General features: G+C 42.3%; 1 protein-coding gene across 1 annotated transcript in view; it reads left to right on the plus strand.

The window, feature by feature from the left end:
- The window catches only part of GRK3 (G protein-coupled receptor kinase 3), a 1147860-nt gene that overhangs the window by 757211 nt on the left and 365266 nt on the right, over nucleotides 1-25383 (plus strand). Inside the window, exon 10 of the mRNA XM_085636358.1 lies at nucleotides 21347-21425. Coding sequence (XP_085492484.1) covers nucleotides 21347-21425 — 79 coding nt within the window. The remainder of the gene's footprint in view (nucleotides 1-21346; nucleotides 21426-25383) is intronic.

Below are 25383 nucleotides of genomic sequence, written 5' to 3' on the forward strand. Positions count from 1 at the left end.
ACATAACTGATCACAAAATTCATATTTCCTCATTCCCTCCTTGTCCCCTTCGGACCCTTAGGAGATATCGATCTTCATCAATCCATCGATCTGTTCATATAACATCATTTGTTCTTCTTTCTTCTTCCGGGATCTTGAACGAAAACTTGGATGTGGGATACACGAGGTGGCACACAGACCACAAATCGCTGGCCCACATTGTAGACATAAGCAGCAACTGAATAGTATGAGAAAGCCAATACCTAGGAAGGAGAGCATTCTCCATCCCCAGGCTGACAACACGCCCCAGAACCAACCGGACCAAGTCCAGGTGCCTGGACTCTGGTGTATCTGGCTTACAATCTTATGAAGGCGGGTTATGGCTTTATATACTGACGGCGAATTTTCTGGTATGAAAATGCAACAACTTGATCCGATGACCCTACAAGCTCCGCCCCTATCGGCCAGGATGACGTCAAGGACAAGACGATTTTGAAGCACAACAATCCGCATAGCAGACTGCTCTTCTGTTAAATTGCCTAAGGCGGAAATAGTTTCGTTCACTACTGCTTCAAGGGTTCTGGTTAATCTACGTATCAACTTACTATTAGTGACTGTACCTATATAGGGGAAGAAACCTTTATTGAAATCTGTGTATTTTTCCCATGCTGTTTCAGTGTAATCGACGATTGGGAGATCTCTCTGCTGTCTATTGTGTACTAAATGAGTATTTCTATGATAATCAGGAGGAGCTAGGAAAACAGGTGGTAGGAGGAATGCTATGTAACAGGTACCATCCCAATCTAGAGGTAGGCGTATATATGCGGTCTGGCCACATATAAAGTAGGAATGACGAGAAGCTCTAAATGTAGACTTGCCTTGATCACTGAATTTTATCACAGTGGTGCATTTACTATGGCCCATGTGTATGGAGCCATTCTTTCTTATACATAGTTCCCCTTTTACTGGGAATACGGACATGGCGGGCAAGATTGGTGTAGCTTCAGATTCAACGTTCAGGATCATGAGGTTAAGCGTAAAATTACCTAATCCATATACTTCATTTTCTAGATCAGTTCCTGTTCTTTTGGGAAGTCCCTCCTTGTTAGGGTAGCAGACTTTAAGCAAAACTAAGTTCAGGTTTCCCCATACCCAATTGTCTTGATAAGCTACTGAGTTTGAATCTAAGGAATTAATTAAACTAAACCATGCTCCACAGGAGCCATTGTGTGTGAACGGATATGGAAAGAGTGGCAGAATTCCCTTATAGTTCTGATAGGGAGGGAGTCGGCCACATATCCAACAATTTGTAGCATTGCTAGTCTGATGGGAATGATGTAACATACTAATAAAAGTGTTATTGCGCAGCGCAAATCTATAGGACAACTCATGCGGGGGTAATTCACTAAAAGAATGTTCAGCAGTAACATTGTAAACATGTTTAGAAATAGGATAATATATGTGCAACAATATACTTGCAGCGATTATTAAAAGACTTAAGAAAAACAAAATTAATAACGTCACTGTGCAATGACTACGCAGTGATTTACAGTACGCATGCTTTTTCAACTGCATCTTTCGGTTTCTTTCTCTATTCAGGTCTAGGGGATACATGTCAGAGACAAATTCGACCGATTCACCTTGGAGAGGACTTAAACAATCAAATTGTCTGACTTATTAGACCGTAATTTTAGTTTGTATAGTTCCTTATCGCTTTGTTCAACCAAAGGAAGCTTTGAGTCAATCGGTGAAGACACGCGAGGTGTAACGTTTACATCAGACGGTAGTCCATGAAATTTCTTGATATGACTTGAATGTAGCCATCCTTTGCGACCTTCGATCTTCACGGCTGTCCTCGTGGTGAGTAGTACAAGTTGAGGCGATTTCCACCTAGGATCCAGCTGAGTCTTCCGGTCAAAATTCCGCACTAACACCAGGTCCCCGGGAACTACCTCATGGGGTTTCACCTCGGTGTTGTCGGGAAAGGCTGCAGCTACCTGTGAACGACAAGATTGTAGTGCAGACATCAAGGAAGCCAGGTAATCTGTCAGCATATTACAGTCAACATCAGTTATTTTGCGTGGTATAGGCGTCCCCCACATATTTGGTGGTCTGCCAAAGATCACCTCATAAGGGGATAGCCCTGTTCGAGAGTGCGCTACCATTCTCATGTAAAAGAGTGCAACTGGTAAGGCTACTACCCAATCGACACCTTTCTCTCTACATATTTTGGACAATCTAATTTTCAGAGTTTGATTATGTCGTTCCACGAGACCTGCTGCCTCGGGGTGTCGGACACAGTGAAATTTCCATTGATAGCCTAACAAAAGTGAAACGTGTTTCATTAGTTCGGATGAGAACGGCTGGCCGTTATCTGAGTAGACAACACGTGGTAAACCGTACCGTGGGAAGAATTCTCGAACCAACTGTTTGGCAGTGTAATCTGAGATCGGGTAGGCTTCTGTCCAACGGGAAAGAGCACAGACAACTACAAGAACATATTTGAATCCTCGACATCGTTCCATCTGGATATAATCCATCTGGAGGACTTCAAAAGGGTGATCAGGAGGCTGAAATCCACCCTGTTCTACGGGAATGCTTTTACCTGGGTTAAACTGACAACAGATCATACAGGTACGAACTTTTTGTTTAGCTGCTGCTCGTAAATGTTTGTTGAACCAAATGTGTTGAATGCTGTCTAGCATAGCTTTTTCTCCTAGGTGCGCTGGACTATGTATTGTATTAATGATAACTTGAACCATAGAGTCGGGAAGAAACCATATAGATTTTTCCTTCGTCATCCATCCTTGATCTGTTTGGATCCCTCCTAATTCAGTCCATTTCTTTATTTCTTCTGGTGTAGCATGTGTCTGTATGTCAATTACATCAAGGGCGGGATCCTTGACTGTCATGCAATGTGTTGGTGTCAGGACTATTGTCTTAGTCATGTCAGTTGCGAGAGTCTGATTCTGAGCAGTCTGTTTAGCTGTTCTGTCAGCTAGGTCATTGCCTTGGGAAATTATATCAGTAACTTTCGTATGAGCTTTACATTTCATAATTGATATTGCAGTGGGTAGATGTATTGCATCTAATAAAGCATGAATGAGGGGTCCGTGCTGAATGTGGGCACCGTGAGAAGTTAAATAACCTCTCTCTCGCCACAGCACGCCGAAGTCATGTACAACTCCGAATGCATAACGTGAATCAGTGTATATGTTGACTTTCTTATTTGTGGCTTGAATACAGGCTTGTGTCAGAGCGATGAGCTCTGCTGCTTGAGCTGACAAGGTATTTATGCAATATGTTTCAATGACTTCAGTGTCTGTTGTGACTGCATACGCGGCCACTAGCTCTCCTGTACTTGTTCTCATACATGAACCATCTACATACAACGTCAGGTCTGGATCTGACAATGGGACGTCTGTCAAGTCTTGTCTGGGTTTCGTCGTGATAGTAATAACTTCAATACAATCATGTGCTAGTGGGTCTGTTCCGTTTACTGGCAAAAGTGTGGCAGGATTCAATGTACTACAACGTCTGATTTCTATGTGTGGCTGAAACAATGTCAATTCGTAACCGGTAAGTCTTGCTATAGTCAAGTGTTGTGTTTGCGTTCGGTTCACAAGAACCTCTACTGCGTGTGGTACTTGTACTGTCAATGGATGTCCTAACACTATGGCATCGCTTTGTCTGATTGCTAAAGCTGTCGCTGCCACTGATTTCAGGCACGCAGGCAGAGCCTGAGCTACGGGATCTAATGTACTAGAAAAATAAGCACATGGTTTGTGTGATCCTGCTTGTTCCTGTGTGAGTACTGACAAGGCAGTACCTTCGCGTTCTGTAACAAAGAGCGTAAAATGTTTATTGTAACATGGTGTTGCTAAAACAGGTGCTTGACATAAAGCTTTCTTTAGGCTTTCAAAAGCTTGTGTATGTTCCTGAGTCCAAGGGAGGACAGTCGATGTGGCCGCCTCCTGTGTTGTCAACTGAATGAGTGGTTTTGCTAGAAATGCATACTGAGGGATCCACTGCCTACAATATGAAGTGAGGCCTATAAAAGCCCGTACCTCCTTTTGTGTCTTGGGTATTGGCATGTTAGCAATTAACTGGATGCGATCTGACGTAAGCTGCCTTCCCTCCTTGGACAGCGAGTGCCCAAGGTAAACAACTCGCTGGACACAGAATTGCAGCTTAGAAGGGGACACCTTGTGCCCCTTTTCGGCCAAAAATTGTAAAACCGTCAGTGAGGCTTTTTCACATTCAGGTTCGCTTCTAGCGGTGATCAGCAGATCATCGACATATTGAAGCAGGGCAGTGTTGACTGGCATGTGGATACTGTCAAGTTCTCGTTTCAGTGCTTGGCTATAGATGCTGGGGCTTTCTGTGAATCCTTGAGGTGCGCGTGTGAATTTAAAGCTTCGTCCATTTAAACTAAATCCGAACAAGTATTGGCTTTCCGGATCTATTGGGACGCTGAAAAAGGCATTCTTGAGATCAATTACAGTAAAGAATGTTGCTTCGGAATCAATGGCTGTCAGTAATGAAGAAATGTCTGGGACTACGGGGTATTGTGGTACAATACATTTATTTAATTCGCGCAGATCAATAACCAATCGATATACTGGCGGGGCTTTTGGATCAGTTCGTTTAAGAATCGGAATTATCGGGGAATTACATACATTGGAGTCGGTTTCCACAACCACTCCTTGGGTAATAAGCTCGTCAATGATTTGCAGTAAAGCCACTACAGCATCTGGGGGTAACTTGTATTGTCGCATTCGTGGTAGTACCACTCCTGTCTTTAGTGTGACTCGATATGGTGTAATGTTCATGCAACCAACATCTGTAGGGCCTTGTGCCCATAAATGTGTGGGTAAAGTCTGCAGTCGGTGATCCATGTCTCGGGACACATAGTGCCCTTTGAAATCACGTAAAAACAATCTTACTCCTTCCGGAGAACAACATATTATAGCTCCTAGAGCTTTCAATGTTTTTATACCTAACAGGTTTTCTGGACATGATTTAGTAAGCAATAAATCTGTAGTTCGTGTCAAGGGACCAATCGTGAGTGGAAGAGGCTGTGATACTTCGTTAATGATAGGTTTTCCTGAAAAACCAAGGGAAATATTCTGTGAGCCTGAGAGGGGTGCCCCTGGAACTTCATTACGTTTTATAGTTGTTCGGCTTGCCCCTGTATCAAGTAAAAATTTTCTATCTTGGCCTAATAGTTCACTGTGTACATAAGGTCCTTCTTGATCTACAGGGACCTCGATAAGGGGTAAGCCAACTTCCCTCTCTAGGCTGTTTCATGAGTATCGTTGATAATCAGGATAGTCATACTGTGCGGTCTGGTACATCTGTCGTGTCGTTGTTGGTGTGGCAACAATAGGCTGCGGTGGTGGAGCTGGCATAGACTGTTGCGGAGCTGGCATGGACTGTGCATGCTGCGGGGCTCCTTGTTGGTTCTGATCCTGTCTAAGTGGCCGTGGTCTTTCTTTTGTAATACCTGTGGCGATATTATGTTTTAAGACTGGACAATCGTGTATATAATGACCTGGCTGTTTACAATAGTTGCATGTCCCTTTTACAGACCCTGCTGAATCACTGGACTGTGTCATACCCTTTTTATGACCGTCAGCTGGAACTGTCTGGGAAACTAGCATTTTCATTTTCGTGTCTTTCATGCGTCTTTGTTCATGTTCTTGTTCCTCTCTAATTCTATTGTGATGGTACTGTAGCATTTGTAACATTTGTGACGGAGTGTTACCTTGCCAGGTACTCTCGAATTTCAATACTCTATTCTTAACTTGGGGCAAGGAATTTTCAACTAATTTTGTCACAAACAGATGTGGATACGATTCGCTACTTGCTTTTATTCCACTATTTATACCAAAACATTTTTCGAATCGGGCATAGAAATCACTAGTGTCTTCATCTTGCTTTTGTTTACAGGCTGAGATTGCACCCCAGTCTTCCTTTTTCGTAGTTAATAAACGTGGCAGTACCTGTACTAATAAACCTGGTAGTATTTTGGTCTTTTCCCCAAGCCCTAAACCTGGACCTCGAGCTGTTTCTTCGTTTTCTAATGCTGTCCAATCTATCTTTTGGTCTCCCACCTCCCAATCCTTTTCTTTGAGTTTTTCGTAAATGCCCGCAGGCATTAATACCTTTAATATTTTCATAATGTCGGGATAGGTATACTCTCCCATGAGCAACATGTCTTTAATTTCACGGTGGAAACCCGCTGGGTCTTTGTCATGACTGGGTACCACTTTCTTCATTTCTAATAGTTCCATTTTAGATATGGCTGTGTATACAAACACACGTTTAAACTTATTGTCATCACCTTTTATCGGGTGCACTTCGCGTAAGGGATTCTGTCTATCCATATAATACGTCGTTCTTTCCTTGATGGGCAGTGAGACATGTTCGGGGCATACGAAAAGAATGTACTGCTTTCTGGATTCTAGTATTTCTCTAATTAACTCAGTACCTGAACCTCTCCATTTATTCGTGAGTAATTCAGTCAATATATCAGGTAAGGGACCAGGATCGGAGTGTTGGCTTTTATATAATATAAGGAGTTGTTGAATCATGTAGATACCAGCTAAACGCTGTTCATCTGGGGTGAGGTTCAAAAACGTGTGCGCTAGTGTATCATCACTATATTTTCCGGGACTGTCAACCCAGTGAACGGCTGACCTGGCTAATTCTTGTTCGTCCATAGAATCGAGTATATGATAACCCCTTCGTTCTCGGAGTAATTTGTCAGCGGCTTGGAACGAATGTTCGGGGGACCTTATATTTATTATAGGGGTTTGGAAATTTCTGTTATTATCTGGACGTATCGGACGTATCGGATCAGTAAAGCATCTAGTATTATTACAAGATCTTCCTCTACCTACATAGGCCATGGTTTCTAACTGTCCTGTGGGCAGTTCTAATTCTTCCTCCTCCTCGTTTTGTTCAGGCTGGTCTACCGCTAATCTTTCTTCGTGTATTCGTTCTACTTCTTTGCGGATCTTTCGGCACATAGCTACTATACTTAATAGTCTATCATGTCTCCCCTCTGATATATTCCGACTCCATGTGGTAAGAATTCGCATTTCTTCCGGATTTACCCCTGGTCGGTCTTGATTTCGGATCACACAATTTATGAGGAAACGTAACAGTTCCTCCTGTATCTCCACTTTCTGGTACTCCATGGCTCTATTAATACTTTCAGAATCTCGCCCTGACTGGACAAAGTGATATATATTTTCTAAATGTGTAGTCATTCCTGGTAGCCTCCCTAAATATATTGCAGCTCGTCGGATACGTAATGATGCCAGCAGCATTTCGTCCTCTTTGCCGTGCACAGGGTCATATCTACAATCTACTAGAAGTTCCTTAAGCATGTCGGGAGTTACTAGTTTGGGCGTACGTTGGTGGGCTAATTCTTGAAAGGAAAGTTTATTTACTCTGGGTGGCGTGGAAAAAATGTTTGTTGTACCTCCTGTAGCACCGCCTGGGGTGCTGGATGTGAAAGGATTCATTGAACGTGATATAGCAACCATAGGTGTGGGTACAGCTGTAGAAACAGATGTGCTTGCCGGAACTTGTGTCGGAGTTTGTTGTTGCGGAGGTACAGACGGAGGGTCTTGGCGTTGAACCCCCTCGGCAGGCGGTCTATGTGGTGCAGTATTAGCATACTCGGGAGCTGCGTCGTCTAAATAGGAGGAAAGGAAAACATCTTCTGCGGTTCTGGGATGCCCTTTGGGATGTGCTTTTATCGGAAACAATGGAGGTGGCAAGTCTTTTGGTATCTCCGGAGTAGCCTTAGGTAACCCTTCGGCCAGAAGAGGATACATACCATTCATAAGGGCATTTCTTTGTCTGTCTACTTGTTCTGATTTTGCTCGGGTACCTTCTTCAATTAATAGATTTTCTCGGACTTTATTTGAATTCTCCTTACTTTTCTCTTCCTGTCTGAGTGCTTTTTCTGTACGTCTATATGATTCTTTACGCCATAATTCAATGGCATCTTTCTGTGATTGTCTAGCTTTCTTTTTCCATAATTCTTCCTCTACTTTCATGATGCAATCTGCATCCCAGGTCCCAGCTGCGGGCCACCTCTGACTTTCTGGTAATTCCTTGGTGTAGTCTACCCATAAATCAAGAAATAATATGGCGTCTAGGCCATGTTTATGATACATGAAGTACCCTGGAGTGTCCCTAGGAGGAATGGGAACAGCTTCTTCGAGTACCCCTTTTCTAGTTTTGATCTGTCTTAATTTCGAAAAGAGCGGCATATTGAGAACTGATCTGATACCTAATTTTGAACACGTTTAATACAACAAAACACAATAATGAACAGTCATTCACACCACAATATGCAGAACGTATTTAAAACATTTAACATTTAACATTTTAATGAACAACAATGATGGCCATTTAGGGAACTAGTCACTAAGCATAATACTCGGCACTAACTAGGTAATTCTGAATTATATACTAGACATACTAGATATACTGCTAAACAGTACAGATACACTGCTGAAACAGTGCAGACCGGATTTGTGTACCCAAACCCGTCTTGACCGGCACAACCTATGTGCACGTCAGAACGCCTCCCCGTCAATGGTACTCACCGGGTAGCTCGGAACGGAAGGCCTCGGAACTGAACTGAACTGAACTTGGACCGGACTGGACTCGACTCGAAACTTCGGAACTTCGGAACCTGGTGGGCCTCTGTATACCTCGGATCTTGCTCTCTCAGCTAGGCTCTGGTCGGGATACTTCGCACTTCTCACCGCCTCGTCTGGGTGTTGATCGCAGCCTCAGTTACCCCCGCTCGGCAGGAGGGAGATACAGGAAATCCTGTGGGTACGCGTTGTTTGTCCGTCCAGCTGTGGCAGGAGACCGGGCCTGCAACGCACCTCCGGCGCGTGAGATGAGAAAGTGTCCCTGTTCGGGCGCCAAATATGTGGTAAATAATTTAATTACCGGTACTTAATTTGATGCGGAAAATTAATAAGAATAGCTCAGTAAAATAAGAGGCAGAATCCGTGGTATTAGAGATTCGGAACGGGCTTTATTCCAATAACAATTCGAATTGTGGGCTTCATATTCCATCACCACGGAGGTTCAGGAAGTGAAGGGGCAATACATTATTGACAGGTAATCATTTTTATAGAAGAGGCATTACAGTGAAACAGATGCAGGAGGCGTAACAATTGATAACAGAGATAAAGACATACATGCGTAACTAAAATGGGTGTAACTAGGCGTAACTAAAGAACGTCATTAGGTATGATGTCACAAATGGGTGGTTCCATGAAAGAATTTCGCAATGTCAGCAAAAATACTTGGCAGAGATGCGCGCGCAGCAGCATGACGTGTGATTTGACGTGCAACTAGGGGGAGAATGGGACTTGACATTTAGCTCTACATGTGGAGACAGAAGTCTGGGGTTATGTCAACCTAATCCCAAATCATATCTAATATCCTATGTTTAAAGAACTGTGTTATCCAAAAAGAGAGGTCTCTTAGGATAGAATCTTATTCTATACTGACTATACTGACTGTTAGTGCGTGTACAAGCGTCTAAGTGTCTACACTAGATGCGAGGGGGTAGGAATATTCCATGGTAACAGGGTTTATGAATTACTTGCATGAGGACAGCGAGGCCTGGCCCCTTTGCACGGTAGCTGGAGGAATGTTTACCTAACTGCTAGACAGGAATGCATCGGATGAGGGGCGGAGGAGATAATCTTGAAGGTGAAATACAGTTTTCTGGCAGGCTACGGGCTGGATCAGGCACCGTTAGCCGCGCAGGGAGTAAGACAAAGTTCATGGTCACAGATGCAGGCTCAGACTGGAGTTTTCAGAGGCAGAAGGCAGGAAAAGGCTTGGTGACAGAATTCGGGCCTACTCGCCTGAATCTGTAAAATGTGGAAAGTGAACCACATAAAGTTGGTGGCCTTTCATAATTAGAAAAGGAATATCTGACCCATTCATGGTGGATCTGAAAGAGGACATGTTGACGGTGGACGTACATATATTTGCGTCTTCAAAACTGGAGCAGGAGGGAACATACATGTACGTATAGCATGTACATGGAGCCGTTGGGGTCTACGATAGGGGACATAACTGATCACAAAATTCATATTTCCTCAGAAGAATGACCGTATTTTTTACTGAAGAAAGTAAACCCCGTCTTATCACCATGCTTTACCCTCCACACATCAACTAAACCAAGCTCATGCATCATATTAATCATCGCTCGACGAATATTAGGGGTTCCAACATGATGGCTATTATTGGACCTATCCCTAATGGGGTTAAGAAGAACATTGAAATCACCTCCTATAATTATTGGGGAGTTGGTTTCTGTTAACTTAGCCTGTAATTTATACATATAGGCTGGATCATCGAGATTTGGTCCGTAAAATGATGCTAAAGATAACTCTCTCCCTTCAATTACAATCTGTGCGGTAATCCATCTACCCGACTGATCTGAGGAAACTGATTTAATATCCACTCCAGCACCTGTTCTAATTAAGATAACCACCCCTTTGGTGTGGCCTACTTGCTCAGAGGGATAGAAGGACTCAACCCAGCGGAATTTACCAAAAGAGATCCTGCTTTCCAGTAGGCTCAAATGAGACTCCTGGAGAAGGAAGATCTGGGCTGTAGTTTGTTCGAGATATTTCATTACCAATCTAAGCCTTCGTGGGCATCTGAGACCATTAACATTCCATGAGATAAAATTTATACATCTATTCATTGCAACTACCCCTTAGATATTCCATATACTGCTTCCTTAACGCCAAATTAATCTGGTTTCTTTGAGATTGAGGATTTTTTTTTGGGGCTTTTTTTCCCTTGCAACCCCACCGTGCTCCCCGTCCCTCCCCCCCCCTTACACCTGTAACCCTATCCTGCCCCTACCTTACTACCCTGGGAAACCCTCCCTTGTCTTCTGAGCATACGCTCTTAGGGCAGGGCCCCCCTGACACTAAACATAAATAAATTAATGGAAAAAGAAAATTGATTTCCTGGACCCTTCAGTGGAATACCAACGTTAGATAAGTGAGCGTAAGATGGTTTGTTAACAGATATTACAAAGAAGCCTCTCCCTCTTTTTCATTTTGTATTTTCCCAATAAGGTCGTCAACTTCCTCAATCTGATGCATATTATACATATGATTATTCCACATTATTCGTAGAAGGGCTGGGAATCTTAATTGAACCTTAACCCCAAGGGCGTTTAGGGTTGTCATCCTTTTGCCTAACTCCCACTGTTTTGTGGCCGTTATATGGTAAATGTCAGACCTGATGATATAGGAGAACGGGCTGGAGTACAAGCTGCACTTCACAGGGTCTGTTTTCAACGCAAGAGACAGAATTTTCTCTTTTGATGTATATTTGAGAAAGTTCACCAGGATTTTCCTCGGTTTAGACCTTGTTGGATTTCTTCTGCAGGGGTCACGATGAACTCGTTGAATATCAGAAGATAAATTTAGATCCGGGACGTCCTTAAGGATTGTTCCCTTTAGAAGTGCAATCACAAATTCTTTTATATCACTTCCCTCCAAGTCTTCCGGGACATTCAAAATTTTCAGATTGTTCTTCCTGGCATGATTCTCAAGTCGTTCAATATTGTCTTTTAAATCTCTATTTTGAAGTGCTAACTTACCCATTTCGACAGAGGATCTGTGTAGTGCCTCCCTTAATTTTGGGATCTCCCCCTCTAGAATATCAGCCCTTTTGGAGACCTCTTCAATCTTTTGCGCCAATACCTCACAGGAAGATTTAATATCGGCTTGATTAGTCTCAGAGATTGAAAATCTCCTTCCAATATCTTCCTTTAAGGCCAGTAGTATATCCGCTAAAGCCCCAACTCCATCATTCTTATTCCGAGGAGTATCACCCTCTGGTATGTGAGGGAATTCAGCATCAGCCATCGGTCTTAACTCAGCTGAAACAGTTTCCGCTGTTTTATCTGTTCCTGATCCTGTTCCTGTTCCAGGAAAGGCTTCCTGATTTTCACTACAGGCTGAACTTCCTAGGGCTCCTAAAGCTGAATATCTATTCGACACCCTGACCGAGGGATGAATATCTGCGAGGGATGCTGCACTGTCTCCCTCAGCTGATATCAACTGGGTGTCATTCTCTGGAGATAGAGGCAAAGGGGATTTCTCGGGACTCGTGGATCTCAAAGGTTGTTTGTCACGGGAGGCCATGGTACTTTTATTGTTTGCTTCTTTACCTCTGTCCCAGCCTTGCCACTCTGTTTCGGAGGGTATATCTACTAATTGGAAATATGGTGTTAGTGTTATTATTAGTTAAGGTTGTAGAACCCTTCTGCACAATAACACTGCTAAAGGCACTCTGGAGGCTAAGCCCCCCGCTATCCATACACTCCCAAGGTGTAAAAATTGAAATAGTAGCTCCCCCCGCTTCCTTGAGAGCGATCTGCTCAGAATCCAAAGCAGCCAATGAACTATCGTTATTTGGGGAGACGAGTTCTTGAGCTTCTAAGGCTTCTAAGGCTTTAATTGCAGGGATAATAGCGGGGACAGCCTTACCTCGAGCCTTCCGTTTCCCCCAGCTTACCAGCCCGCTCGCATACCAGGTCTTCCTGCACCACTCAACGCAGCCGGAACCAGAGCCAGAGCCGGAGCCGGGGCCGGGTTTGCTTGTTCTGTCCCTGCCAAAATTAGCCCGGAGCTGCAGCTCCGGGGCATGCTTCCTCCACTCCCGCACAGCGCCACCCAATCTAAGCTGCGAAATCTCCGGAGGTACCATCCAGGTACGGCGGGTCAAGGAAGTTAATATTAGGTTGAAAAAAGACAGAGGGGGCTTCTGAAGAATCCGTTCGAAGCCAGCTATTCGGTAAGTCCAAACGTTACGGGTGAAAAGGATGCATCTTATGCGGGTCCACGAGCGAGTGTCAGGGAGAGCTCAGCCACGGCCGTTAGCTTCCGGCCGCCATGTTTCCCCGATAATGGCAGTCTCTAGGAGAAGACCCTTAACAAGCACAAGCACTTTCCCCCGGGCTCTGCCAGTTTTACCCACTGTATGGCTCCTCTTATAGCTGCCCATGATTATCCATGTGGATTGACAATTCAAAGTGGTATAATCACTCCAGTCATTAAAGCAAATCCTGGGCCCTGTATTACTGACCTACGTAGGAGAGGTTCTGCCAGCAACATCAGGCCCTCTTGTAGGAGGTAGCATGTGATGACATTTAAATAAGTATATGTGTAGGGCTGGACCTCTTACCACCTTTCTCCCATTGCAGAAAGAGCAATTTCATGTCATCAATGCAGGGCATCCCACAGTTCACTTCAAAATAGTAGCTTTCCATCAAACTGACTCCCAAGCAGGACGAACCTTAGCAGCATCTCCCAGCCACTCTTTGCTGAGCCCTCCCTCCAGCTCACTGATGGCCCGTCATTGGAATTCTCTGCTTGCCTCATCTGTTTAGGCTCCTCTCAATTGAGCCATCTTCTAATCCTGGTCCTCAGGCCCGGATCAGCTGATTCATGCCATACAGGGCTCTAGGTTCTCTTCCGCCATCCACTGGCAGCAGGAAGCCACAAGTTGCTCTCTGGCCTACTTCCTGCTCATCAAGTCCAATATTATTATTAACTCACAAACGGTAGGATCAGTCTCAGTTAATCGGGGAACACGTCAGGGCTGTCCCTTATCACCGATTCTTTTTGCTTTCTTTATCGAACCCCTTGCAATTGCAATTCGGAAGTGTGCAGAGATCTCGCCTCCGATTCCATTAATGTCAAAGATAAAACTTTACGCTGACGATATCATGCTACTCATTAAATCTGATTTGCAGTCTCAAGTTCGAGCATTTCAGTTTTTTGAGGAATTTGAGACTTTCGGGGGCTATCGGATTAACAAAAAGAAGACAGAAATATTGGTCTGTGGCAATCATAATCCTGAATTATATCCGGACTTAAGGGGCTGTATCAATAATAAACCTAAAAGATATCTCGGGGATTTCTTTACATCTTCAGCTAAAGATCTCTATAGTCTGAATTTTGATCCCCTTCTTCAAAACGTTTGCTCAATGCTAACTAGCTGGAATAAACTACCGTTATCAATCTTGGGCAGAGTTGCTTTGATAAAAATGTCTATTTTTTTTTTTTTGCAGGTTTTTATAGCGCTAGAATCGACTCCAACTGGAGTATCTCTGCGCTTCTGGCGGGTTAATCCTTTATCAAGAGTGAGACAGGCGGAAGTCACTAGATTGCATTTATGAACAACAAGGTTTTAAGTTGTTTCCTAAACATCAAGTGTTCGGAACACGAACGAATAGCTACAGGGAGACAATTCCACAATTTAGGTCCCAACACTGATAGGGCCTTATTTCCGTGCCTGGCCTTCTTGGCACGCGTACCTACCAGTAAATGCCCATTGCTGGATCTGAGCATTCTGGAGGGAATGTATGGAATAAATTTCTTTTCCAGGTATAGTGGACCTTGTCTATTTAGGCTCTTATGTATTAGGCAGCAAGTTTAAAATGTTATCCTTTGGCGGATTGAGAGCCAGTGTAGTTCTTCTAAAAGTGGCTTTGATGCTGTTCTTAGAGGGGCATTAAGAACAAGGCGAGCCGCAGTATTTTGTATCACTTGGAGTCTGTTCAATACTCCCTCATTTGCAGAGAGCAACAAACCGTTGCAGTAGTCGATCCGACTCATGACAAGGGCTTGCACCAGTGTCTACCTGAAGTGGTCCGGCAGTAATGGAAAGACTTTACGTAGCAGGCTAATAGTATGGAAGCATACGCCTGCGACATAATTAGTATGTTGTTTTAGTGACAAATCCTGGTCAAGGCGAATCCCCAAGTTTTTAACGATCTGTTTGGGCTCAGGTACTACGCCTAGATCAGGTGGCCACCAGTCTGGAGTCCAGAGTATTTTGGCTTCTCCGAACAACATGACCTCCGTTTTGTTGACGTTACACTGTAAGTAATTAGTGGACATCCAACATGCTACAGCTTCCATGCCTGCAGAGAAAGAGCTCCTCAATTCCGAGGTAAGAGTTTTAAAAGGGAAGAGGAGCTGCGTGTCATCAGCATATGACACGGGGATGAAGCCAAATTTACGCATCACTCTTGCCAGGGTAGCCACATAGATGTTAAAAATCGTTGGGCTTAGACAAGAGCCCTGTGGTACCCCTTTCAAAACTTTCACCTCTGTTGAGCGATACGTACCCATGGTGACAGTCTGGGTACGATCGGAAAGGAAGCTTCTCAGCCATGCAAGGGCTTTGTTCTTAATCCCCACGTTCGACAACCGGTTAATAAGAATGTTATGAGACACGGTGTTGAACGCTGCTGATAGATCTAATAAGACTAAGATCACGGAGTAGCCTTTATCTTGAAGCATGTGCAGGTCGTCCATAACAGACAGTAGTGTAGACTCTGTGCTGTGTTTTGGCCTGAAACCAGATTGAGAATGGTCGAGGCCGCCCTCAGATTCAATAAAGCTGGAGAGGAGTCTATTAACATACTTTTCTGTAAGTTTTCCCAGAAAAGGTAACAGTGAAATTGGCCTTAGGTTGGATAATTCAGTCCAAGCAGTGGTGGTATTTTTCCTGATCGGCCTAACTAGTGCACGTTTCCATTCTCTGGGGACATATCCTGTACTCAGGGACAGATTGACGAGTTTTCCGATCGTAGGACATAGTGTGTCAAATAGAGTGGGCATTAATCTGGCTGGAATAATATCGTCTGGACTGCCACTTTTAATCTGCTTGGCCAATACAAATAGATCCTCATAAGTAATGGGGGGAAAGGTGTCCAAAGTGTTTATGCCATGATTGAATTCTGTGTTTTGGAAGGCAAGGACTGTATCAGTAGCCATGGCATTATTAGACTCCACAATTTTCTCATAAATAGTATCGATTTTATTGGAGAAAAAAGATGATATACCATTACAGAGCTGTTGAGACGCAAGTTCGGTGCTTTCACATGCTACCGGTTTAACAAACGAATTGAGCACCTGATAAAGGACCCTGGAAGAATTCCCTGCAGCCGTAATTTGAGATGTTATATGAATTTTTCTCGCACTCCGGATAGCTTTATGATAGATGAATAGTGAGTCCCAATAGTGCTTTCTATCACTCTCCAAATGGGAGGTTCTCCATATTTTCTCCAGCTTCCTGGCTGCTTGTTTTAATGTTTTAAGGTCTTTAGAGAACCAGATTTCCTGTTTATTGGCAGGCCGAGATTTGAAACTCTTTATAGGGGCTATATTATCTATGGCTACTCTAGTTGCTGTTTCCAGCTTCTTTAGGGCGCTTTCAACATTTTCTGACATACTAACAGAGGGCTCTATAAAATTACTGGTGAAGACTTCTTTATTAACTTTATGCCACTGCCGTCGGAGACAAGGAAGAGAAATTGGTCTGTGCAGAGTGTTATTAGGGTGTGAAGTATAAAATTCAATAATAGAATGGTCAGTCCAACTTACTTGAGTGGGAGGAGAACATGAGACTGTAGGAAAATTTGTTAGAATCAGATCTAATGTGTGCCCTGCCCGATGCGTTGGCCCAGAATTCTTTTGAGTTAGCCCAAGTAGAGATTGATCATTTAGTACAGACTGTGCCTCTTTGCAGTCTTTCAGATCACTGTGTATGTTAAAATCCCCTACCATTAAAAAGTCCCTGTCAATGCTAATATGTGGGGCAAGAACCTCAATTAACGTATTAGAGAAATTAGTACATGGTCCTGGGGGGCGATATACTAAAGCACCCATCTGTATATTTTTAGGGGAATAATAGAATTTAAAAACCAATAATTCAATAACTGGCGAGCTCAATTCAGCCAAGATGGTACAATGAATGTCTTGTTTATGGACAATTGCTATCCCTCCTCCTGCTTTACTAGGGCGATCCAGCCTCATTATTTTGTAGCCTGAGGGAATTGCTAACGTAATCGCTGGAGTAGAATGGGGTTTGAGCCAGGTTTCTGTAAGGAAACAAAAATCCGGTTCACCAGTAGAAATTAAATCCCATACTTCTGACGTGTGTTTGGGAAGAGACCTAATATTACAGAGTAGGTTTTTACATCCAATAAAGGTTTTACAACTATTCGTGCTAGCGCTAGCAGAGTAGGTGGGAGTAATAGTGCTCTTTTTAGGACAAGTCTCGTGAATAAGTATGCCAAACTGAGCTCGACAAAAGCGGCAAGAAAATGGGCTGTCTAGCTGGAGACACCTTCCCATCATACACTCTTGTAACTGACGTTGTTTTCCGCCTATATCACGTAGTACCTGTGCAGAATAGGTCATCCTTGAAGTAGGCGAAGGTGGGTAGTCAATAGTGTTGGGCCCCATCGCCCCTGGCCCCGTCCTGTCACAGACAGGCAGGTCTTTGGCTTGTCTTCGGCGCCGTCAATGGCGCCCCTCTGCGCGCAACCGCTGCGCTCTATGGCCTCCGAGGGGCTAAATAGCCCTGTGTGGAGAGTTGTTAGAGCGCTAACCGCTCGACTGTTCCGGGGTTGCTGGGCGTGTCTTGCTCTTGTCTGCCCGCCCTCCGCTCAACGGTATTGGCTACCGAGTCGGACCAGGGCGGGCAGGCTGAAACACCGAGCTGAGACAGAATCCGGCCCCCAGAGCCCCTTACAGTGCAGATACGATCAATAGGCTGTCAATTTAGTTAAAATACAACCCAAGGTGAAAGTGGTTGTAATTAAGCGTGCAAATTAAAATTTACGCCGCAAGTGACTTTAAAATCGTATTAAACAAATGACAGTAACACGCTTCATATGCTGACTGCTCAAGTGCTCCGCTCTAACAAAGGATTACCTGATGCCAAGCGGAGTCGGGAGACACTGCCACTGTCCTCCCTTACCGCAAATGACCAGGCCTCCTCGCCGCCTAAATAGCCCTGTGTGGAGAGTTGTTAGAGCGCTAACCGCTCGACTGTTCCGGGGTTGCTGGGCGTGTCTTGCTCTTGTCTGCCCGCCCTCCGCTCAACGGTATTGGCTACCGAGTCGGACCAGGGCGGGCAGGCTGAAACACCGAGCTGAGACAGAATCCGGCCCCCAGAGCCCCTTACAGTGCAGATACGATCAATAGGCTGTCAATTTAGTTAAAATACAACCCAAGGTGAAAGTGGTTGTAATTAAGCGTGCAAATTAAAATTTACGCCGCAAGTGACTTTAAAATCGTATTAAACAAATGACAGTAAGACGCTTCATATGCTGACTGCTCAAGTGCTCCGCTCTAACAAAGGATTACCTGACGCCAAGCGGAGTCGGCAGACACTGCCACTGTCCTCCCTTACCGCTGTTTAATTTTTTGTTCTCAACGATTCCTTGCTTTCTCTCAGGCACATTTTTTACTAAAATTGAATCTATATTTTCGCGCTTTTTGTGGGCACATAAAACGCCTCGTATTGCGTTGAGTACTCTCTATGAGGATTTAGACAATGGAGGCCTCGCACTTCCAAATATGAGAGAATACTACAGTGCTTACTTTGCTCAGTATTTGACCCGATTTAAAGTCCCAATTCCAAATCCAAACGTATACATTAGTTTTTTCTTTGATTTAATTTTTTCGGAAAGTCAAATACCTTCCCCTCTTCAAGTTCCTAAATCTCCTAAACTGGTTAGGTATAAAATAATTGCATGGTTTTTTAGGAAGCGTACGGCCGTGCTTAGAAGATATTCTCTCTCTCTTTTTAATTCTTCCTCTTTGTTGACCAATTTACTTTCATTTAGAGGGCGGGGGGCTGGCTCTGATTTAATGGGCTATTGGACTAAAGCTGGATTTAGCAAAGTGTGCGATTTTTTACAACATACAAGGTGGATAACCCCGCCGGAGATGCGATTATTAATTTCAGGAAATTTTTTGTTAGCCGGGTATTATAATAAAATCTATCAATCCCTGCAGCAGTATGCTCCCACATCGCTCACTCAGATTTCTTCATTAAAAAATGATCTTTTTTTAAATAATACTTTGATAAGGAAACCCGGAGAGTGGTAACGTTGTTTAGCTCAGTCCAGACAAGGCGATCTGGGCTCTAAAGCTGTCAAAAAATGGTGGGAACAAGAAAATCATGTTTTATCATTGAATACGTGGCGGAGTATTAATAAGTTTAATTTCTCCACATTAAGGGTAGCTAACTGGCGCAGAATGTTATTTTTTGGAAAATGGCTTTTGTATCGCACGCCGGCGGCAATTGCCAAAATGTACAGTAACTATATACCGAATTGTTTCCGATGCTTGAACTTCGCCCCAGCTAATTGGACACACGTAATAATTGATTGTAGTATGGTGAAAGCATTCTGGGAAGACATTTTTGCTTTCTTACGTTGTAATTATCATATCCGGATATTTTTAAATGTTAAACTGATGCTTTATGGTTTCGATCCGTACCTTAATTTATCTGAATCATTCGCTAAATTGGTTTATATTTGCATGGCAGTTGCCAGATCGTTGTTACTTCAAAACTGGCGCACAAATCAGACTCCATCCATGCATGAATGGCTACTCAAAATGCGAAGAGTAAAGATAAGTGAGCGAAGTTATGCTTTGAGGATTGGGGGGGGAAGAAAATTTGAAAAAATTTGGGGGACATTTTTTGAATAAATTCTAATTTTCTTGTCTTTTGATTTTGGAAAACTGTAAGCCAACTATATGCCAATACCAGTCGTTGAAAGCAGGGTATGCTTTATGAGATATTTCTGGGTTTTGTTATTCTATATTTCGTATTTTGAATTTTAAATATGTATGACACCAATCAATTTCAATAAAAAAAAAAAAAAATTAAAAAAATGGCGAATCTTGTTAACCCACAAACACTTCGGCATGAGGGGTGGTGAGCAAGCTGCTGCATGTCCCTTCGGAGGCCCACACTCTACCAACATTGCATTGCCATCTGGTTTAGATCAATATCCAAAGAGTAGTTTGGGTAGGCAGATATTGGGTTTGGGGAGATGTAAGGCTCACAAAGCCTAGGATATTTGAAGGATAGTCAGTGTGGCTAAATGAGTCGCATTAGAATGTGGCCATTTCGAGCTTTGCTGTCTCATCCCCCTTAGTTGCAATTACTTAAGGTACTGCAGTGGCAGCAGCCAAAATATTCTTGCTATTGGGAGTACTCTTTGATACCCCTGTGCCCAGAACATCCTCTGATGTGGATATCCCAACTATTACTGTTGGATTCTACTGCTAAAATGTCAATTTCTGTGAATGATACTTTTGGCGTCTGTGTATCAGGCCAGTCACAGGCCTGTGAGAAGTTGCAATTTACTCTACATAGGTGTTCTGTTTCAGGATTCTACTGCATAATTGAAAAGAACGCATCTTGCTACATTTGTTCTCTTAGGTTGTCTTTCTCAGTTTTCAGGATAAATGAACATTGCATAGTTCTGCAATTAATGATGCGGAGAGGATGTGGCCTAATGAGCTAGGGCTAGGGCAGGGCGGGACTGGCCGTAGCGGGCACCGGGCAATCCCCCGGTGCACCGAACGGGTGAGGTCTGGGCATAGCTGTAAAATCGTCCCTGTAACAAAATCGGCCGAAAACCGGCCCGGGCAAAGAGCTCGGCGGCACCCCCAACCCCCCCCGGGGGTGCCGGCCAAGCACTTGGCCAGGGCCGGTTGTGGTTCCCAGTCCGGCCCTGGCGTTTGTCTCAAATCTGGGGGACTGGGTTTGAGTCTCGGTAACAACGTTCAACATTCTGTGACTCTGGGCAAATCACTTAATCTCCCGTTGCCTATCAAAAATGAATGTGTCCTTCTGTAACGAAACTGGTGCTCATGTAAAGCGCTCTGATACTTTCGGGTCAAGTTCACGCTGTATAAGCTATGAAAAAAACTGAAAAACTGAGCTTTGACATAGAGTAGATGGATTTAAACCTTTAATATCTGAATTGTGTCCTGTAATACTGCCAGCATGCCCCCCTACCCACAAAATATGCTGCAAAATGCAGTGCCGCAGTAAAAGGAAGCTCCTTACTATGAAGAGAATGGTCAAAACAGTTCTTTATCAAATGTTGTTTACTTATTCAAAACATGGTGCACAGTAGGTATGAACAAAATGCTAGCATCTCAAATTAGAAGCGAGTAACTATTTTCCTGGCAATACATCATGATGATTTTGTGCAATGCATTGTCATGCAGAATAATGTCATAGACAGGGACCGCTTGCTATAAGAGACTGGTAGGTAGTCCAGCTTTGCTGGTTTTTATGATTCTCAAAATATTTTGACATTTTAATTTAAAACAACAATAACGACAGCAATAATTTGTTTCATTTTGTTTTTAAATTGAAAACATGTTTAAGAAATACGTATTTGCCTTGTTGCGAAAACATTATTTCCTATTAAATTATCTGTAACTTCTTACAGGACTGTCCTTTTATAGTGTGTATGACCTATGCATTCCACACACCTGACAAACTCTGCTTCATCCTGGACCTCATGAATGGTAAGCAGAATACAATCATTGCAATTTGCTCAGTACAACTCTGTCTTCATGTTGTTCTTTTTGTGCACTTAAATCAAACAGTGTAATGTAGGAAAAGGAAGGTCTTAAACTGATTATAATGTGAAAGATCGATGACACAGTCGTCAATATCAAGATTTTGTAGATTTCCTGCAATTATATTTTTTCGGTTCGTTAAATGACAAGGTACTTTATGCTAGCTAGCTACTCAAAATTAGTTTTGCCTTCATCAGATGGAGGATGTCCAATGATTGATTTTTTATTATGACTGAATGGGGCTGCTTATATCATGGCAATTCCCTTGCTCTGCAAAGTATCATTAAGATGAACAGGTCGAATATCAGACAGAAAAAATATGCTATGGTTAAGGGATAGGTTTAATATTCATTCTTTTCATTTTTCAGATTTTCTACGTTCATTAATTTCCTGCTTGTATTACATTAAACAAGAGCATCTTCTCGAGAAATTCCCTTCTCTCTATTTTTTTTTTAAAATTTAGCTAACCAAAATTAGACAAATTGGACATTTCATTCCCTATCACACCTAATCCTTAGTACACAGAGCAAAATGTTGGTACCAGGTTGGCATGGCAAACTGCCACATGCTCTACTCTTTTGAATGATGTTGTGACATATAACCACTGTCAAGTTATCAGCAATACGTAGCGTGAGCGCCAATCCTAGAAAGCCACTCGGACCACTTAAATACCTTTCAGTATGTAAAGAGCTTCAGGAGGGTTAATTTTCTTCCTATCTCTGAAATATATTAAAAGAGCTTCAGGGGGGTTAACTTTCTCCCTATCTCTGAAATAAATGAAAAGAGCTTCAGGAGGGTTAACTTTCTCCCTATCTCTGAAATAAATGAAAAGAGCTTCAGGAGGGTTAATTTTCTCCCTATCTCTGAAATATTTGAAAAGAGCTTCAGGAGGGTTAACTTTCTCCCTATCTCTGTAATAATTGAAAAGTGCTTCAGGAGGGTTAACTTTCTCCCTATCTCTGAAATATATGAAAAGAGCTTCTTTAGGGTTATTCTCTCTATCTCTGAAATATATGAAAAGAACTTCAGGAGGGTTAACTTTCTCCCTATCTCTGAAATATATGAAAAGAGCTTCAGGAGGGTTAACTTTCTCCCTATCTCTTAAATATATGAAAAGAGCTTCAGGAGGGTTAACTTTCTCCCTATCTCTGAAATATATGAAAAGAGCTTCTTGAGGGTTATTCTCCCTATCTCTGAAATATATGAAAAGAGTTTCAAGAGGCTTCATTTTCTCGCTATCTCTGAAATACATGTTTAAATTACATACAACTCATCAAATTCATCAAAATAATATATATCTCTGTCTTAATAAATGAGTAGATAATACATGCAGTAAAAAGTATTGTGTTTTAATAACTTGTGATGGTATGACCATCATAGTCGTTTCCAGCTTCTTCTATGATCTTATGTGAAATGAAATCAACACATTGTCCAAGCAGGCCCACAAACAGTAATGCAGGGGCAGGCTCAGTGGATTATAAGACAATAGTGCTGTAATTCGCTCATATTCTTCACACTGTAGTTCTCAAGCCATGTAACCAAGGGCTCTAGGAGCATTTTCAAGTTATATTGGAGTGTCTCTAATATTACATGTATGACACCCAGCAAGGGGGTGACATGGATGAAGGCTTCACAAGTACCCACATTTACAGAAGGACCGAGGACCTCGGGCATGTCCCGCACAGTTCTTTAGACTTCTTTATCAATTTCCAAATTGATTACACCAGCCCAGTGTCAATGATGCAAATACTAACCCCACCACACTTGATAGGTGTGATGGGACACACAAACACTACCAATAGCAAGGCAGTTTAAAGGAACAGGACATAAATTTACATGGTAGACTTCCTGATGTGGCAGGTTATCTCATCTATGTAAAGTTGCAAAATTATTTTCTTCAAATCATTTTACCAGGGTTGACGATACCGCCAATTCAGTAAACCTGAGAAAATTAACTTTCTACCATGAGTTTTGGGATATACATTACTACTAAAAAGTATCTGTATCTTTTTAGTGCATAAATGCTAGATTATCTTTACATTCAAAAGAATTTGATCCAATTGAAGTACATAAGAAATTTTTTAATTTGCAAGAAGCCTCAATATACCCTTCTGTTTTCTAAGCAGCTGTTTAGAACAGGCGGGCCATAAATCACTTTTGCCTAAAAGAGCACCACAATTCCTGTGAATGTTTTCAGTATTTATTGTGTATACGCACTCGGAAATGATTACTATTAATTTGCTTTCTTTTTCATTAAACCATAGTGATAAGATATTGGTCATTTTTTAGTTGGAATTGTGAGAAAAAAACATAAAAGACATATAACGCAAAATATGTCACCCGGGAAAATAGGAAACCATTCTAGGGAATATATGAATCATTTTTACTATGTGCATTGATAAATGTTCAAACTTGGTGAGTAGCTTATCTCTAATTTTAGTATGCAGCAAGGCACTAAATGTCAGCAAAACCCAAGTGCAAAAGTTGGGGAAAAGGCAGCAATACAGGGAACCAAAGGAGCCAAAAGACTTATTCATCATCATTCTGCAAGGGAAAAATACAGGCCAAAGAGTATCCTATAGTTCTTTTGAAGTCAAAGTACCAGGTCAATGTCTGCATGCCAGATACACTCCATCATCGAGAAACACTATGGGGCGGTAAAGTACCCACACCTTTATAAGATGTGAACTAGCAGAGAGAAAAATGTGACTATGAAGCCATATGGAGGTGGAACACAAAGTATAAAAGGTTCACAACAAAATTGACTGTACAATCTATATGACCCAGTGACATCATATAGATTGTACATGACAGTGAGATTTGACATAATCTTAACAAAAGAATAAGTTAAGTCACCATATACTTCATGTAGTATAGTCTCGATGCACTTTATTAATGTTTTTGTGATGCAGGTGTAAATCCAGCACTGCTATTTAGAAAAACATATTAGAATAAACATGTCACCAATAGGGAATTAGCCTGGATGGAAAAGTGGATGCTTACCAAACGGAACAAAATACTATTACAAAACCAGGAGTGGAATTTTAGTGTCTCCTATATCCTGTATTCTTTTCCCGACTTCTACAGACAATCTGTCCCGCTCCTGGCCTTTATAATTTGCACCGATGCCATTTTGAGCAAAAATCTTTTTTTTTTTGTTGCTGTTGGTGTGGTACAACAACGCAATCCAGCAGCCCCCCCCTCCCCAAAGCATATTGTAAGAGGAACTGAACATCATTGTCAATAAACATTAGCAAGCCAATAGGTCTGTACTGGCTGCGTAAAAGATAGCATAATTGGTTTTGCCATTGCTTGTTAAGGAGTGCTGATGATCTCCTGTATAGTAGTGAGGTGCTTTTGTTCAACAATTTCTTGCAAATCGTGGTTAAAATGTTTTCCCTTGCAATTTTGTCTAGTGTGTAGCTGGTCGGGTATTGATTTTATAGTTTTTCGGTCTGCCCTTTTTTCCTCCAAAAATTAATAGATGGTGCATTTGGTCAGAGGGCTTCTGCAATTGAACTGTACAGTTGTCATTCACATTTTGCTTCTGCCCACTGCTTCTTTTCAATTTAAGTGGCTGCACAAAAAATATGCACATTGTGTACATTCACCTTAAAAGTTCCTTTATATGAATTTAAAGAACTGGCTATTTATTTTGTATACACTTTGAGTGCCAAGTTAAATGCATGGTACAATTTGAAAGTCTCGTTTTTTTTGTTTTTTTTTAAAACATCATTAGTAGGTCAGACAGTCAGTGACTCTATGTAAAATGTTATATTATTAGTTTAAGCATGTGGAGGACATGATTATGCATTCGTATTTCAGTTTTATTTTTGAGGAATACGTTTGTTTCCAAGATAAAATGAAAACAATAACTATTGCACCACTTATTAGTTTTGCCAGT

This window comes from Triturus cristatus, chromosome 11 (assembly GCF_964204655.1).
Source record: "Triturus cristatus chromosome 11, aTriCri1.1, whole genome shotgun sequence".
NCBI lineage: Eukaryota > Metazoa > Chordata > Amphibia > Caudata > Salamandridae > Triturus > Triturus cristatus.